The 17,701-nt window shown below is 37.4% G+C and overlaps 1 protein-coding gene across 44 annotated transcripts in view; it reads left to right on the forward strand.

The window, feature by feature from the left end:
- PTPRD (protein tyrosine phosphatase, receptor type D) overlaps positions 1–17,701 on the forward strand; it is a 2,534,232-nt gene that overhangs the window by 2,181,014 nt on the left and 335,517 nt on the right. For 23 of the 44 annotated variants that reach the window (XM_027549255.1, XM_027549273.1, XM_027549258.1 and 20 more), the window contains 2 exons: positions 1,419–1,567; positions 5,032–5,173. In XM_027549255.1, the coding sequence (XP_027405056.1) occupies positions 1,419–1,567; positions 5,032–5,173 (291 nt within the window). The remainder of the gene's footprint in view (positions 1–1,418; positions 1,568–5,031; positions 5,174–17,701) is intronic. The other 21 variants (XM_027549289.1, XM_027549257.1, XM_027549277.1 and 18 more) reach the window with 1 other exon arrangement.

Below are 17,701 nucleotides of genomic sequence, written 5' to 3' on the forward strand. Positions count from 1 at the left end.
TGGTGATGAGCAAACAGTGATGGACTTTGCTATTTTCCTCTTTCTCAAAATCTAAGGAGAGTTTTCAAAATAAGCATTAGCTATGGTTACTTAAAACCTTACCTCAATGACGTACAGGTGGACTACGACCAGAGAGAAGAGAAAATTCTTCTTTTCTTTGATCATAGGGATAAGAAAATAGAAAATAAAATAGTGAGGTAAAATGTTTTTGAGTTAAAAAATGTCCAACTATAACATAATTGTAAAAACTCAAGGATGCAAGAAAAATGTGAAGAGGAGGAAAAATAATTAGAACACCTCTCCCCAGCCACCATTGTTAATATTTTAGCATATTTTGTGCCATCTCTTTTGGGGTGCGTTTTTCTTTACCTGCTATCCCTCATGTGTAATTTTGTGTGGTGCTTTTCTGGCTTACCATTGAATCATAAGTACTTCTCATGGCATGTTTATAAATATAACGTTTGCTATTTGATGATTATGCCATAGCTGATCTATTGATCCCTATAAATACCCAAATTGACATTTGTATATTTATAATCTTTGTAAATAAGATATATGGTGAATATTTAGTCCATAAGCATTTATCTACATTTTATATAATTCTCATTTAATGAATTTCTATACCTGGAAATATAAGATGGATAACAAGCAGATTTTAAGAAGGAAAGTAAATATTAGGAACATTTAAAGGAGATGGAGGGCAATTCAAAAACCTCACACTTTTAGCCTTTTGTCCTAGAGTCTTGAAGTGTACATTTTTCTTTATAGAAATTATTTTCCTTGCTATGACTTTGGAGACTTCTTGACTCATCTTTTTATGCAAATTGTGGAGTTAAGTTTCAAGTAAGACAGCACACCATATCTGGGTTAGAGTCACTGTACCATTTTCTCCTATTTCTGTTTCTTGCTAAACCTTCTAACTCAGGGCTGTATTTCCAGTCTCTTTAAAATTTCCTAGAATTTCTCTTAAATGTCACTTATTTTAATAGCTTAGCAGTGTTTGCTGCTTTCTGGCAGCGTCCTGATAGCGGCATCAAAGCAAAGAGCTAAAATTTTACTCACTTTGATTGATGAGCTCATTTTGTTACAGAGGACAAATTGGATTTTTTTAATACTGGTAATAAAAATTAATGCATGATGTTGCTTTTCGAATGTTATTGGATCTCTGCCTTAATACGGGTTTCAGCATTAAAAGTGCTAACAGATAACTTGACCGGAAAGTTACCTCCTTCCCCTTTTATCTACCCTCAAATTAAAAGGTGCTTTCCTGATTTTGTCATCCCGGTATATTTATATGTGTATTCTATCTCTATTGACTGAAATAGGGTTGAGGGCTGTGGAGAGAGCACTGCGGTGAGATAATAATCTGTGTTTCAATTTTCCATCTAATTATGATGTCTATTTCTTTTTTATTTTAGCACCTCCAAGATTTACGCGAACTCCTGTTGACCAGACAGGGGTCTCTGGCGGAGTTGCCTCCTTCATTTGCCAAGCTACAGGAGACCCAAGACCTAAAATTGTCTGGAACAAAAAAGGAAAGAAAGTCAGCAATCAGAGATTTGAGGTATTAGGTCCATTGTTCTGTTTCTCTGGGGGAAGAAGGTATCTGCTGGAGTTTTGGTTTGTATGTTACTTGTTTTACTGATACAAGGTGTTATAATCACTGAGATGTGTCATTCATTATGTTGTTTGGGATGGAAAAGTTCACTCTAAATGGCTCTGACTTTTTCAAAAAGAGAATTTGAGGGTTCATAAGACTGACTGTTGTCCTACTTGTATCAGGGCTCAAATAGTGTCCTTAGCATCCATCTGTAACCTCATTTTCAGACTGCTTCCCCTTAAGATGGCAAGATGCAGTCTCCCATCCTCCCACATCCAAGACTAGAGGATGAGTGTGAATTTCCTCTGCTATTGGATCTTTCTGAGTTACATGTTCATCCCAGAACCATTCCTTATGAACAGCTGGATGGTACAGGCTGACTAAGTTAATCAGAATCTACCTCTGTTTCTGGCAATGAAGTCAGTTCCATTCAACCCTGTGGTTTGAAATGAAGGAGCAGTGTTTTCCTAAAGGGAATTCAAGTTCCTGTAATCTGGAAGGAGAATGGATACTGGGCAGCAAGTTTAGTTATCCACTATACTTCACACCTGTGTTTTAAAAGTAGCATGGACTAGAATGAGAACTTTTGCTCCAGTGTGTTTGTGTAAAGTACTGCTCAGGAAGAAACATACTCAAACAGGTGGATAGTTGATAAACCTGTTGAAGAAATCAGTTGCATTTACTCAAGAAAGCTCAGTGCACTGAAGATGGTAAAACATACATCAGATATAGTTTCTGGGGGGTGTTTTGAAGGAGCCTTATGATGTATAAAGTTACTCATTCTGGAGGAGTAAAATAGGTGATAAGCTGCACAGAAGAAAATTAGAAGAAGCCTGCAACCTCATGCTTGTAATTTATAGACTGGTTCTTACAGGGTACTGGGAACTCCAGCTAATACTTAATATAACACTCAGTTCCTCCTACCTGAGTTTCTGGTCTACTTCATAGCCTAATTTACATTTTGGCAAATTAAAGTTATTCCCAGTTAAAAGAAATATAGCAGCTACAAAACTCAGAACATTGAGATTTTACTCATTTTTCAACAGTTTTCACAGAGAAATAAATGGACCAAATGCATAAAGGGCCTAATTAATTATGCTGGTAAAACTGAAATCTGGACAGTAATTTACAAATGATAAATTTAAAATTGTGTTTGTTTGAAGATCAAATATTTATACTGATTTAAACATAAAAGAATATCTTAATCTTTAAGAAACATTTCTTACATCAGATAGAAAAAGATGTATATGTATGTAACTTCTGGTGCACATAGACTTTTTAGTTTAAATTAAATTGAACTTTTTTGTCAAAGAGAATTTTGACATCAGGCTTGCTAGTAATGATGACTTCTTGACAAACTCTTGTAGTAAAGATTAAGTTATAATAGTAAACATTTCAATGCACGAATTCTACTCAGTACATAAGTCCTAATGAGCATCATATAAACACATCCAGAAAAAGTTAATCGTTTTAACACAAAGCAGATACATCAAATAACATCGAGTCTTGGGCTGTGAGTCTTTAGTATCTGTAACAGTATATTGTATTTTTTGGTTTCACTGGTTTCTAAAGCCAGTGAGAGTGTGAGTGGGACTGATTTTGTTACCTCTTCCGTCTCCACTGGCAAATCTAGCATCTGGCCTAGAGATGCTATAATCAATACCAGGTGTTAAACAGGATTTTCAAATTGGAAATTACAACATTAGCACCTAATGGGGTGCTAATATGGGGTATACAGTTCATTTGTTGAACTATTCAGGCCTAAGCCTAGGAAATAATTCTGAAATGTAATTGTACAATGACAGGTAACAATGAATCAAAAGTTATTAAGAGATTAGATACTCAGTTCTCATCACAAGGAGAAAAAAAATTATTTTCTTATATCTATATGAGATGATGGATGTTAACTAAACTTATTATAGTAATCATATCACCATATATGTAAATCAAACTTTCATTCTATACACCTTAAACGTTATGCAGTGATGTATGGCAGATATTTCTCAATAAGACCAAAAAAAACAAATTGAAATTAGTATTAAAAATGTTTAAACCCTTCTCTACATTAAGCCAAGGGAGTTCTCTCACTACACACACACACACACACACACACACACACACACACGTATATATTAAATTATGGCATATTTGACAAAAAATTCAGTCTCAAAGTAACTTTGGAACTTTATTCTCCCAAGATGCATAGTAGATTCATTCTAAAATGTGTGATATTTTTAATAAAGTTGAAACTAAATTCTGGTACATTGCGAAGTGGGACATTTGGCTATCTCTGTGAATTTAGAACATAAATGGAATGTGAAAAGGACTTGAAATGGATATATTTTAAAAACTTTCAATCCCTTTTTCCCCATATGTTGACACTTATACACAAAATCTGAGACTGAGCATCTTGTAAATATATTTACAAGGCATTCTTTATTCACAGTTTAAGCACATGGATGTATTATTCATAGGGAAATGGAAAAAAATACAGAATCTCAGTGAACAGATGAAAAAAAAAAAACCCATCATAGTTATAGAAAAGTATAGGACTATAGTTTTGTGTACATATTTATCAATATCTTCATATTATCATGTAATTATCAATATCATCATCATATCATCAATATCAATGTCATCATCATTTTTAAAAAGTACTATTTGAATTTGGTGACAAATACCTAAGATTTCATAGCTGTTTCAGAGTACAGTCCATAATGATAGTGAATTCAGGCTTACTGTTTAGAACATTAATTTTCTGCTTGCTGAAGCAAGCCTCCATTTTGCAGCAAGAATGCCCTAAAAATGCAGGAAATGCTAAGCTAGAACAAATACTGGAATGATTTATTGCAAAATTAATGCATGCCATCAGTCTCTTGGGCTATGAAAGACATCTCATTGGCTGCCTAAGTACTAGATTTATGCAGTTTCTCTTCATGGTTCACTCATCTATACAATTTAGGATGAGACATTTTAAAGCAGAATAGCTATCAGTGGTGGTATACATTATCTCTTCACCTTATATTTCAGTTACTAAACGGATCCATATGTGCATTTGTACTATCAAAGACAGAATAATTTAAGAAGTTTACCCATCACAGCAGCACGTTTCTTGCAAAATTAATACCAGGATCACAATGCCCTAGATAACACATACTGGAATATTTTCATGAGTAAACCCTGGATGGTTTTCTGTAGTGACAAGAAATTTACATTTTTTGCATATGTAGTTTCATGTCTTTTCATTGTTCAGTACAGGATTCATTACATGAGACCAATTATTCTGTTTCATCACTGTATCAAAATGTAGTCACAAAATGCTTCTGAGTTTACTGTGAGCCTAGTGGCTGGTCCACCACCGCATTAGGAGGTTTAGCTGAAAGGTAGATGATAGTGACAACACCTGTGACAGCTCTTGTTTCCTCTAATAGGTAATAGAGTTTGACGATGGATCTGGATCAGTTCTCAGAATACAGCCCTTACGGACTCCACGTGATGAGGCCATTTATGAATGTGTGGCCTCGAATAACGTGGGAGAAATAAGTGTGTCCACCAGACTCACAGTTTTACGTGGTAAGTATTAAAGTACAAGGCTGCTGCTTGTGTCACTGTTCAAATTCTGTACCCCAAGTATTCTTTTGTAGGCTCATTGAAAAGACTAGCATTGTCATGACACTTAATTGGGAAATATATTGAAGTCAAATACTTGTTAGGGTCAAACTTTAAATAGATAGTCAGTGCTTTCTCTCATAAGACTTAAAAACTGCTAGTCAGGGACAGAAAAAAAAATTAAAGAAATATTGATTGCAAATGTCAGATACCATTTTGATTTTTGGTAAAGAATCTCAAAAGCAAGCAGGTTATGTTACTCTTTTGCATGTTAACTTCACTCCTGTGTGGATTTTTCATATATAGGTCAGCAACTACTTTTGCAAATTACCAAAACTGACATTGATGCTTGTAAAGTTAAAGGGATATCTTCTACCTAAAGATGATTAGTTATTAATGGAAAGAATCATGAATGACAAATATACCTTTTTTATGTCAAAAAACTAGTTTTCTTCATGATTTCATATTTCTTGAACTAATATCTGTTGGTGCAAAGGGATTGGAAACAGTGAATATGCCTTCTGTGTTTCCGGCCATGTGGCTTATGCAGTTTGTCCAAAGCATGAGATGATTGGCCAGCTCTTTAGTGTGGTGTGTCTGCTTTCAAGACTTCCTTTAGAATGACAGTGGAAAAGAAGAAAGGCCAGTGATGAATAATATTCTGTTGTATAAAACACATACAGTTTGCTCTTCTGCGTAGAGATAAGGACATAGCCTAACTGGGTTTCAGCCATAGTTGATATTTCTGGGTGAACTCTACTGTGCCTTTGTTTCTTCCTTCCTCATACAAACCTGCATTTGTTCATTTGTTGCCTTTGTATTGCTTTGAAATTCACTTTGCGTAATTCCACAATTTAGGAGAAGAGTCTTCAGATGAGAATTAGAAAGAACAGGCCATAATTAAATAATCTTAGAGAAACATATATAAAGAACATTTCTCCTCCGTTCTGTCTCCCCCAGCTTTGAGGGATGTATTTTCTTTGTATGTTTAATAAAACCGAAAACATTTCCTTTAAGATCTACTTAGTACCAGAATTAATCAATCTGAGAAGCCTAGAAAAGATTTATGTATACATCCTAAAATATGTTTTAAGTAATAGAAATGTCTTACTAAGTCTTAGGGGAAATATTGACCAAGTAGATAAAGATCTTTGAATTTTGTATAACAGAATGCTACTTAAAAACAAGCAAGTCAGGTGTGAGGTACATTTCTTGTCATTATGACAAGCTATGTTCAATATAGAATGTTCTCTGTCCCTCTATAACCGCACAGAGATGTTGATAAAATATTTGAAAATAAAATTAAATGCATGGTTAGGCTTATAAACAAGAAAGGTATTTCCAGGTACTGAAAACAAAGAGAGAACCTCCAGATAAAAGACAATTTGTAATCTTATAAACCGAGATAATAGCCAAATGGACTATATGATACTGGGCTGGTGATTTAACTCTCCCATATGACACAGCTCTATATTAAATAGGATGGTGGGAAGAAGAGCTAGATCAGCTTTCTGTATAAGATAAGAATTCTAGCACTATTTCTGTAGTACAATACTTAGAACTCAGAAGCTAATGAAAAAGCTGGTTAGAAACAGTGAATCCCATGGAGTGTGGAGCAACAGCCACGTAAGGATCCACCCCATTAGAGATGCCGCCACAGTCCAGGACATACAACCCCAGATAAGGTCATTTATTCACAGATGAGCTCATTGGTATCCATTCTAATAAAACATGAATGCCAGTTTCAACACACGAGAGCCAGGAAGCCCAATTGGTGACAGTAGAAGTTATAGTCTGTGAAGTGTAGATAATTGAACTCTATGAATGGGTTGTAAAAGAAATGAATTTTAAATATTTGTAAGGGTAAAGAAGAGAGTAAAATCTGTTAGGTAAAATAAGACATTAGGGAAAAAAGAGCAGTTAGGAGAAGCTAGATTTTGGAGTTGAAAGGAATCTTGAAGACTATGTTTATATGTACTGTAATGTGTACTAAAATATATGCATATGTGCACATGCTTGTGTATGTTCACATAAATTCAGATGAAAGGCCCAAAGACTGTTGAGTAATTTGGGAGGAATATTCATATGGGAAGCAAAACCAGATTGATTTCTTGGTCTTTAATAATTTTAATCTTCTCTTATTCACATGGTTTATCACTAGTGCTATCATGTAGAAAACGTATTACGAAGATGCAATAAGTAAAGTTTATTAGAAACTTTTTTGGATGTTTTCACCTTCAAAGTTTCCTGAACAAACCCCTTAAAAGGAAGCAATGAGAGTTGTTTGGTTTGACTTAATCTTTATGTGTTTGATGAAGACATTAATAAGAAATTGGAGGAAACTGTCACTTGACATAGACATGCACGTGGATTTATATTGTCCTTCCTTCCAGCTGATTAGGGTCCTCCCATCTCATCTGCTTTTATCCAGCTAGCTCCCCATAAAGCAAATACATTTGAAATAGCTTTCTATGTGACTGTCATATATAAGTACATTTGTATGAAAATTTGTGATTCTAGTAAAGTATTTAAACCTTATTTTTTTAAGATTATTTTTAGCAATTTGGAAATGTTTCATGAGAAAAACTCAAAGATATTTTGGATAATGAAAAAGTAGTCTAAACATAACCTTAAAATAGAATATTTGCATGTATCCTTACAGGATGAAATAAGTGGGCTTGGGAAGTACCTTTGTTTCTTAGAGTTGTCTCTTTGTTTAAAATTTCTAAATAACTATTGATAATCTTATTAGTAATAGTCTTTAAAAATATTCCAGTTGGTAAACTGCATTTCTAGATTATGAACATTGTAAACAGTTAACTAGATGAACATGAGGAGTTTTACCCTATAGTTGATGGGCTCTATGCCCATTTTAAGTTCACTTTCCCTTGAAAATCACATTGGCAGATACCCAAGCTCTCTGTTCTGCAGTGGGTAGAAACTGCTTTGCACTTTTTATCCATTGCCCCTTGTCTGATGCCCATTTTGTCCACATGGGTCATTTACTTTTTACCCACTTTGCTGACAGTGCCAAAAATGTGCCAGCTGTCGTGATGGGTTTTGTCTAAGTGGACTGGATGGAGAACACTAATTTATTTCACACAGGCCACTAGAGGACCTGATTAATTGGAGATTTAGTCATCTGACCTGTGCAACTAATGCAGAAGACACTGAAATAATACTCTGACCACTCGTGTGTATTGAAGAGAGTATTTCAGGGAAAACTTGCCCTGTGTAGCTCATTGCCAATTACCCTCATGCTGAAAAACTGTTTTCATAAGGAAGGATAACTTCAAACTTGGGCAGAACATGCACCCCTGGAATGAGATGTTTGAGCAACTGCCATTTATATGGGTAGACTGCAGTTCATAGAAGAAGTAGTGAATGTGGTGTTTATAGACTCCAGGTCATTTATTGATTTATTTTGGTTGCCTTGCCTGTGGATACGTAGGCAAATGCCATCTCCCTAGTTCTATAGCTCTGTAGGGGGCTGAGCATAGCTGTTGTACATGTTTCTATCCTATGCAGAACTTTAAGTGGAGGCCTCACATCTCACTGAGAGGTTATTAAGGGCTGAGCCTTGCCTAATGTGGGATTCTGCTGAGGACTTTGGATTTAATATTAGACTTCCAGTGAAGGGCAAAGATTAGGACCAGAGAAGGTGTTTTAAGAGGAGTGATTATCATCCAGATGGAATTGGTTCTTTTTGAATCTTTGGTTCACGGGCCACCATTTCTTCCTGACCAAAGATATCAAGGGGAAAGCTTGAAAATTTGGATAATGATAACCAGAGATGAAACTGTTCTCTCAGATACATCTTAACAGCCACTGTTCAGGGAAAATGAGTTATGACCATCCATAGACTTTTCTTTCCTGTAAGAATCCAGGATCATATGCCTGTTTTAGGCAAGTAGAAAGACATCAAGAATCCTTTTTCTCTTACTCACATAGCTCCCCTTCTCTAAGAGAAAGTTCTAGAAAAATTTAGTCAACTCTCTGTGACTAAATATCATGTTAGTTGAATTGAGATTTCTTTAAATGTAGTAATCAGAAAATGCACATTTTATCATCCAAACTTCATGTACTATGTCATTTTTCTAAATTTAGTGGACTACTTTCTGAGACTTACCCACTTTGAAATAGTACAGTTCAGTCCCTCAGTCGAGTCCAACTCTTTGTGACCCCATGAATCACAGCACGTCAGGCCTCCCTGTCCATCACCAACTCCCAGAGTTCTCTCAGACTCACGTCCATCGAGTCAGTGATGCCATCCAGCCATCTCATCCTCTGTCATCCCCTTCTCCTGCCCCAATCCCTCCCAGCATCAGAGTCTTTTCCAATGAGTCTACTCTTCACATGAGGTGGCCAAAGTACTGGAGTTTCAGCTTTAGCATCAGTCCTTCCAAAGACATCCCAGGGCTGATCTCCTTCAGAATGGACTAGTTGGATCTCCTTGCAGTCCAAGGGACTCTCAAGAGTCTTCTCCAACACCACAGTTCAAAAGCATCAATTCTTTGGCCCTCAGCCTTCTTCGCAATCCAACTCTCACATCCATACATGACCACTGGAAAAACCCTAGCTTTGATTAGACGGACCTTAGTTGGCAAAGTAATGTCTCTGCTTTTGAATATGCTGTCTAGGTTGTTCATAACTTTCCTTCCAATGGGTAAGTGTCTTTTAATTTCATGGCTGCAGTCACCATCTGCAGTGATTTTGGAGCCCCAACAAATAAAGTCTGACACTGTTTCCGATGTTTCCCCATCTATTTCTCATGAAATGATGGGACCAGATGCCATGATCTTAGTTTTCTGAATATTGAGCTTTAAGCCAACTTTTTCACTCTCCTCTTTCACTTTCATCAAGAGGCTTTTGAGTTCCTCTTGACTTTCTGCCATAAGGGTGGTGTCATCTGCATATCTGAGGTTATTGGTATTTCTCCCAGCAATCTTGATTCCAGCTTGTGCTTCTTCCAGCCCAGCGTTTCTCATGATGTACTCTGCATATAAATTAAATAAGCAGGGTGACAATATACAGCCTTGACATACTCCTTTTCCTCTTTGGAACCAGTCTGTTACTCCATGTCCAGTTCTAACTGTTGCTTCCTGACCTGCTTCTAAGTTTCTCAAGAGGTAGGTCAGGTGGTCTGGTATTCCCATCTCTTTCAGAATTTTCCACAGTTGATTGTGATCCACACAGTCAAAGGCTTTGGCATAGTCAATAATGCAGAAATAGATATTTTGCTGGAACTCTGTTGCTTTTTCCATGATCCAGCGGATGTTGGCAATTTGATCTCTGGTTCCTCTGCCTTTTCTAAAACCAGCTTGAACATCTGGAAGTTCATGGTTCACATATTGCTGAAGCCTGGCTTGGAGAATTTTGAGCATTACTTTACTAGTGTGTGAGATGAGTGCAATTGTGAGATAGTGTGAGCATTCTTTGGCATTGTGTTTCTTTGGGATTGGAATGAAAACTGACCTTTTCCAGTCCTGTGGCCACTGCTGAGTTTTCCAAATTTGCTGGCATATTGAGTGCAGCACTTTCACAGCATCATCTTTCAGGATTTGGAATAGCTCAACTGGAATTCCATCACCTCCACTAGCTTTGTTCATAGTGATGCTTTCTAAGGCCCACTTGACTTCACATTCCAGGATGTCTGGCTCTAGATGAGTGATCACACCATCGTGATTATCTGGGTCGTGAAGATCTTTTTTGTACAGTTCTTCTGTGTATTCTTGCCACCTCTTCTTAATATCTTCTGCTTCTGTTAGGTCCATACCATTTCTGTCCTTTGTTAGGCCCATCTTTGCATGAAATGTTCCCTTGATATCTCTAATTTTCTTGAAGAGATCTCTAGTCTTTCCCATTCTGTTGTTTTCCTCTATTTCTTTGCATTGATCACTGAAGAAGTCTTTCTTATCTCTTCCTGCTATTCTTTGGAACTCTGCATTCAGATGCTTATATCTTCCCTTTTATCCTTTGCTTTTCGCTTCTCTTCTTTTCACAGCTATTTGTAAGGCCTCCCCAGACAGCCGTTTTGCTTTTTTGCATTTCTTTTCCATGGGGATGGTCTTGATCCCTATCTCCTGTACAATGTCACGAACCTCATTCCATAGTTCATCTGGCACTCTATCTATCACATCTAGGCCCTTAAATCTATTTCTCACTTCCACTGTATAATCATAAGGAATTTGAATGGTCTAGTGGTTTCCCCTACTTTCTTCAATTTCAGTCTGAATTTGGTAATAAGGAGTTCATGATCTGAGCCACAGTCAGCTCCCAGTCTTGTTTTTGCTGACTGTATAGAGCTTCTCCATCTTTGGTTGCAAAGAATATAATCAATCTCATTTCACTGTTAACCATCTGGTGATGTCCATGTGTAGAGTCTTCTCTTGGGTTGTTGGAAGAGGGTGTTTGTTATGATCAGTGCATTTTCTTGGTAAAACTCCATTAGTCTTTGCCCTGCTTCATTCTGTATTCCAAGGCCAAATTTGCTGTTACTCCAGGTGTTTCTTGACTTCCTACTTTTGCATTACAGTCCCCTATAATGAAAAGGACATCTTTTTTGGGTGTTAGTTCTAAAAGGTCTTGTAGGTCTTCATAGAACCGTTCAACTTCAGCTTCTTCAGTGTTACTGGTTGGGGCATAGACTTGGATTACTGTGATATTGAATGGTTTGCCTTGGAAATGAACAGAAATCATTCAGTTGTTTCTGAGATTGCATCCAAGTACTGCATTTCGGACTCTCTTGTTGACCATGATGGCTACTCCATTTCTTCTGAGGGATTCCTGCCCGCAGTAGTAGATATAATGGTCATCTGAGTTAAATTCACCCATTCCAGTCCATTTTAGTTCGCTGATTCCTAGAATGTCGACATTCACTCTTGCCATCTCTTGTTTGACCACTTCCAATTTGCCTTGATTCATGGACCTGACATTCCAGGTTCCTATGCAGTATTGCTCTTTACAGCATCAGACCTTGCTTCTATCACCAGTCACATCCACACTGGGTATTGTTTTTGCTTTGGCTCCATCCCTTCATTCTTTATGGAGTTATTTTTCCACTGATCTCCAGTAGCATATTGGGCACCTACTGGCCTGGGAAGTTCCTCTTTCAGTATCTTATCATTTTGCCTTTTCATACTGTTCATGGGGTTCTCAAGGCAAGAATACTGAAGTGGTTTGCCATTCCCTTCTTCAGTGGACCACATTCTGTCAGCCTTCTCCACCATGACCTGCCCGTCTTGGGTTGCCCCACGGGCATGGCTTAGTTTCATTGAGTTAGACAAGGCTGTGGTCCTAGTGTGATTAGATTGACTAGTTTTCTGTGAGTGTGGTTTCAGTGTGTCTGCCCTCTATGCCCTCTTGCAACACCCACAGTCTTACTTGGGTTTCTCTCCTTGGATGTGGGGTATCTCTTCACAGCTGCTCCAGCAAAGTGCAGCCATTGCTCCTTACCTTTGACGAGGGGTATCTCCTCACCACCGCCCCTCCTGACCTTGAACGTGGAATAGCTCCTCTAGGCCCTCCTGCGCTCTCGCAGCCACCTGTCCTTGGACGTGGGGTAGCTCCTCCTGGCCGCTGCCCCTGACCACAGACGTGAGGTAGCCTCGGGCGTGGGGTAGCTCTTCCCGGCCGCCGCCTCTGACCTCGGACGTGGGGAAACTCCTCTTTGCTGCTGCCCCTCGGGCACGGGGTCCTCCCGGTTTCTGCCCTATCCTCGACGTGGGGTAGCTCCTCTTGGCCACACTAAGTGCGCCGGTCGCAGTACTGCTCCTCAAACCACCGCCAGCAGTACCGTAACCAAACAGCATGTGTGTGTGCTCAGTCACGTCCAACTCTGTGACCCCCCGTCTGTGGCCTGCCGGGCTTCTCTGCCCATGGGATTTCCCAGGCAAGAATACTGGAGTGGGTTGCCATTTCCCACTCCAGGGTATCTTCCCAACCCAAGGATTGAACCTGAGTCTCTTGCATCTCCTGCATTGGCAGGTAGATTTTTTACCCCTGCCCCACCTGGGAAGCCCCACAACACAACAGGGCATGATATACAAGATTGTCATTACTGGCTTATTCTGAGATCACACACTAAGTAAAATTATTGTCTACAAAAAGTTAGATGACAAAATATGAGACAATTGAGTTGCTTAGTTTTACAGACATTATTTATTAAGTGACACTTACATTTGAGGATCTACTCCACGTTAGTGCATCATAGTTTATGAATGATCACCATCAAGGCGTAAGATAATACCCAAAGTCCCCAAGATCAGGTCTCAGATAATTTAGGTCCCAACTCTGGCTCTGTCCCTGAATTTCTGTGACATCTTTAGCAAACTTACTAACCTTCCTGTACTTGTGCTCATTTATTTATCTTGCTGTCATGTGCATGGAGAAGGCATTGAACTGGGGGTGTCTCAGATCTCTGCTCTCTGGCTTTCTGTGTTTCAGTCACATCCCTTTTTCAGCAAGTCAGTGCTTGCAAGATGGCAAAAATATGCTTCCTGAAGGTGACTGTTACTGATATAGTAAAACACACAGCTAGCATTTGGGTGAGACAGAAAAGGCATTTCATTGGGAAATGGAGAGAAATGTTTGCATAATATGTCTTTTTCAAAAAATGTAAGCCATTATAGCAGTTAAAAAAAAAAAAAAAACAGCTTTACCATCTTTCAGGGAGAAGGCAGTCGACTCCCTCTGCCATTGTTATACTACCCTGTGATCAGAATTAGCATGTTCATTACAGTTTCATTTTATTAATGCCTCTTTTTGAAGATGAACACAGTTGTCCCTGCTGTGAAAATGGTACTTTGCCGTTTATGTTATAAAGTGGTCTCGGCTGGGGATCCAGGCTAGGAACATTAAAGAACAAAGCACAGCTGCTTGACTGTCACACAAAAAGATTTTTATGAAAGACTGAAACTAAAGGAAGGATGGCCAACACAGAACAAACTTGCTGACAATTATGGTACCAAGTGAAGATTATTTGGAAAGGTTTATAAAATAGTCTTGTACTTGGAATAAATTGATACAACGCTATAAAGCCTTCTTGACTACTGCATTTCCTGGCTGAAAAGAGGTGCAGAGCCATATAAGTAAACAGAAACTTTTGACTTTCAGGAGGACTTCCAAATAACTCTTCTTTACGTATCAGTGTGGACGAAGGCAGGAACCCACATGAACGGTTCCGTGGAGACTCTAGGACTGAGAGACATTAAACCTGATAATATCTCTGAGAAAGTGCATGTGTGAGCTGAAGATATTCATGTTTCCTTGTGATCAGTCTTTTACAGATCTTCCTGTTGGAGACGCATATTGCTTCAGTTTAATCATTATCATTTGTTTTTCCCTGTAGGGCTTGTGTCTTAAAAGGTCTCAGAGAGGATGGGTGCGCTGTGGGTTGTTGCATTTATGTGAGAGCACGTTTATACTTTTGGCTTCATATTATATTATTTAGGATAATTTAAAAATGAATATTGAGTCATATGAGCACTACTGTTGATTGGTTGGTTGGTGGAAATGTGGAAATGTCAAGTTGGAAGGGAGTTTGGTGAACCAAAGAGAATCACTTACGTTTGATGGAATAAATCAAGGTCTAGAGAGTTTGAAATTATTTTTCTCTTGGTCAGACAGCTAAGATTTCCTTTGGCTTTTACCCAGTCAGAAATAATCCCTGCTTTATTATGTTGTGACAGTGTATTCCAGCCCTTCAGATATTCCCTTTTGAGATACAAGAAGACAATTCACATTGTCCAGGAAGAACTGTGTTCTTCCAACTTACCAGTCACAGACAAGCAGATATGAGTGCAAATAGTGCGAAACATTCTATGGATGTGTGAAGTGGGGAAACTCCACTTTGATGATGCATCATAGGGAGGAGGTCTCTGAGTTGGGGCTTGAAACCTATGTACAGTTTTATCAGGCAGAGCTAGTATGAGAGGCTGTTAGGGATAAAGTTTCATGAGCATGCTTGCATACATAGGAAATTGCTAAATATTTGATGGTGGTTGTGGGTGGTATATTAGGGTTCTACAGAGAAACAGAGCCAATGTTAAGTGTATGCATATTTATACTTATTTTATTTATATATGTAAAGAGATTTATTATATTGCATTGGCTCATACTATTAAGGAGGCTGGAGAAGGAAATGCTAACCCACTTCAGAATTCTTGCCTGAAGAATCCCACAGAGGAGCCTGGCTGGGTACAGTCCACAAGGTCTCACAGAGTCGTATACAACTGAGCGACTAAACAACATTACGGAGGTTGACAACTCCTGAGGTCTGCAGGTTGAGTCAACAAGCTGGACGTCCTGGAAAGCTGATGGTATAGTTTGAATGCCCACAGACTTGTGACCCAGGAAGAGCTGATGTTTCCTATTTGAGACTGAAGGCAGGAATATGCCAGGATCCCAGTTTGAAGGTTATTAGGTAGGAGGAATTCTCTTATGTGGGAGAGGGTCATTCTTCTTGTTCTGTTCAGATATTCAACTGATTGGGTGAGTGCCACTCACATTAGGGAAGCCAATCTGCTTTACTGGGTCTTTTGATTTAAATGTTAATCTTATCGCAAAATACTCATATGATAACACCCAAAATAAGATTTTAAAAAATGTCTGGGCACCTTGTGGCCCAGTCAAGTTGATACATGAAATTAACCATCACAGGTCAGTATAAACAATAGTAGCTCAAAGTAGTGTAGAAGTTAAAAGGGCAGTAGTAGAAGAAAATGAGACTGGGACATACTTCATTGGCCAAAGAGATTAAGCTACAAAAGTGAGAAATCATGTCACTAAGTTAATGTAAGATCATCTCTACATGAGTTGAAATTTACAGAGGTTTACTAAAATACTTAAAGTAGCATACCAAACAATTCATGTTCCTTTATACACAATTGATGTTTAAATCAGTACTTTAAGTCTGAATATTTGGTTGTCTTTCACTGATAAAATTTGAACAATTTTTAAAAATTCAATTTTCTGGTTTTCAAAATTAGTTTTATTTTAAGCTACTAATTAAGATGTAGTTTTCAGAGTTGTGCATGCATAATTTATTGGGATTTAGGGCATAGATATACCAAATGCCTCATCTAGGATTTAATTATCAAAATCCTAATTATGTATCTCCTTAGAACAGCAAGTAGCTTATTTTATCTTATTAAAAAAAACAATGACTTGTGAATTAATGCCACATTAAACACAAATATGACATACATTCAAGTGTTCTTAATATATTTTATTAAAGATAGTAAGAAAATTTAAAGACTGTCTTATCTGTGATTTTTCTAAATGACCTTGTGTTTTAATTTATATCTCAAAATCTTCATGCTTTTATTTGTTAACTTTAACATTTATTCTTGATTTTTTGTGTTTATAGTTGTAATAAATATGCATATATTGTTTTCGCACAGTGGATTTTTTTTAAACTAATAGATTTTGACCACATTATTGCATATTAAATTTTTTTTCTCACATGCCTGATGATACATGTGTGTTCAGGTAATAAAGTTTGCTCTCAGTTTGGCTTTTTCTAGAAGAGATCCTACATTTTTCAGAATATAACACCAAAAGAATTTAAAAGAGTGAAATTGCATCATGAATGAGATAGACCAAATAAGTAATACAGTTTTCAGATATTTTCTATACTTCTAAGTTGATATTAATACTTCTTTTTGTATATTTGTTTAATTCCATGGGCAACCACAGGTGGATCCTTTATCAGACAACTAGAATATTAAATATGGTAGAAAAGTATTAGCTCATAAAAACTTGACAGCTTTTAGTATATATGATTATTAATCAATACTTATACCTTGTATAGTTAAACTAATGACTCTGCTTGGGGAATACACACACACACACACACACATATATATATTGTGTATGTATTCTATATATTGTATATATATTATACATAGTATGTAATGTGGTGTGTGTCTGACCTATTTGCTTTGTAGCACTTTGCACCATATGAAATTATCTTCTTTGTTTCTTGAAACTTTCCTTTCATGTGCCCCTCTTCCCTTTGCATTGTAGCTCCATTATATTTTTCTCTGGCCTAGAAATGTTCCTAGCATTTACTGGGCATTCAACAAATATTTGTGGAATGAATGTATACTATAAAGAAGGATATATAAATATGGTTATATAAATACATGCAATGTAGTAAGACACCATTTGGGCAGGAATTAATTTCACTTTACATATAATGGACAAAAGTGATCATCATTTCATTATTATAAGATGGTGAGTGTGATTGAGAACCAGAAAACCAAGACAAATGGAGTAAACACTACAAAGAGAAAGAGTGAAAATGAGGGATTCACAATGAAAAAAGAATGCTCTTCATAGGCTAGATAGACATGGGTTCGTATCAGTAGTCCACTGATTCTGACCGTATGAGGAGCTGACTCTAGAGCTCCTCATCTGTAGAGTGGAGTGATCCTAACTACCTTTAAGGGTTATTTTTAGAAATTAATCACAGATATGAGTAGAACATGT

The sequence above is a fragment of the Bos indicus x Bos taurus genome, chromosome 8 (genome assembly GCF_003369695.1).
Source record: "Bos indicus x Bos taurus breed Angus x Brahman F1 hybrid chromosome 8, Bos_hybrid_MaternalHap_v2.0, whole genome shotgun sequence".
NCBI lineage: Eukaryota > Metazoa > Chordata > Mammalia > Artiodactyla > Bovidae > Bos > Bos indicus x Bos taurus.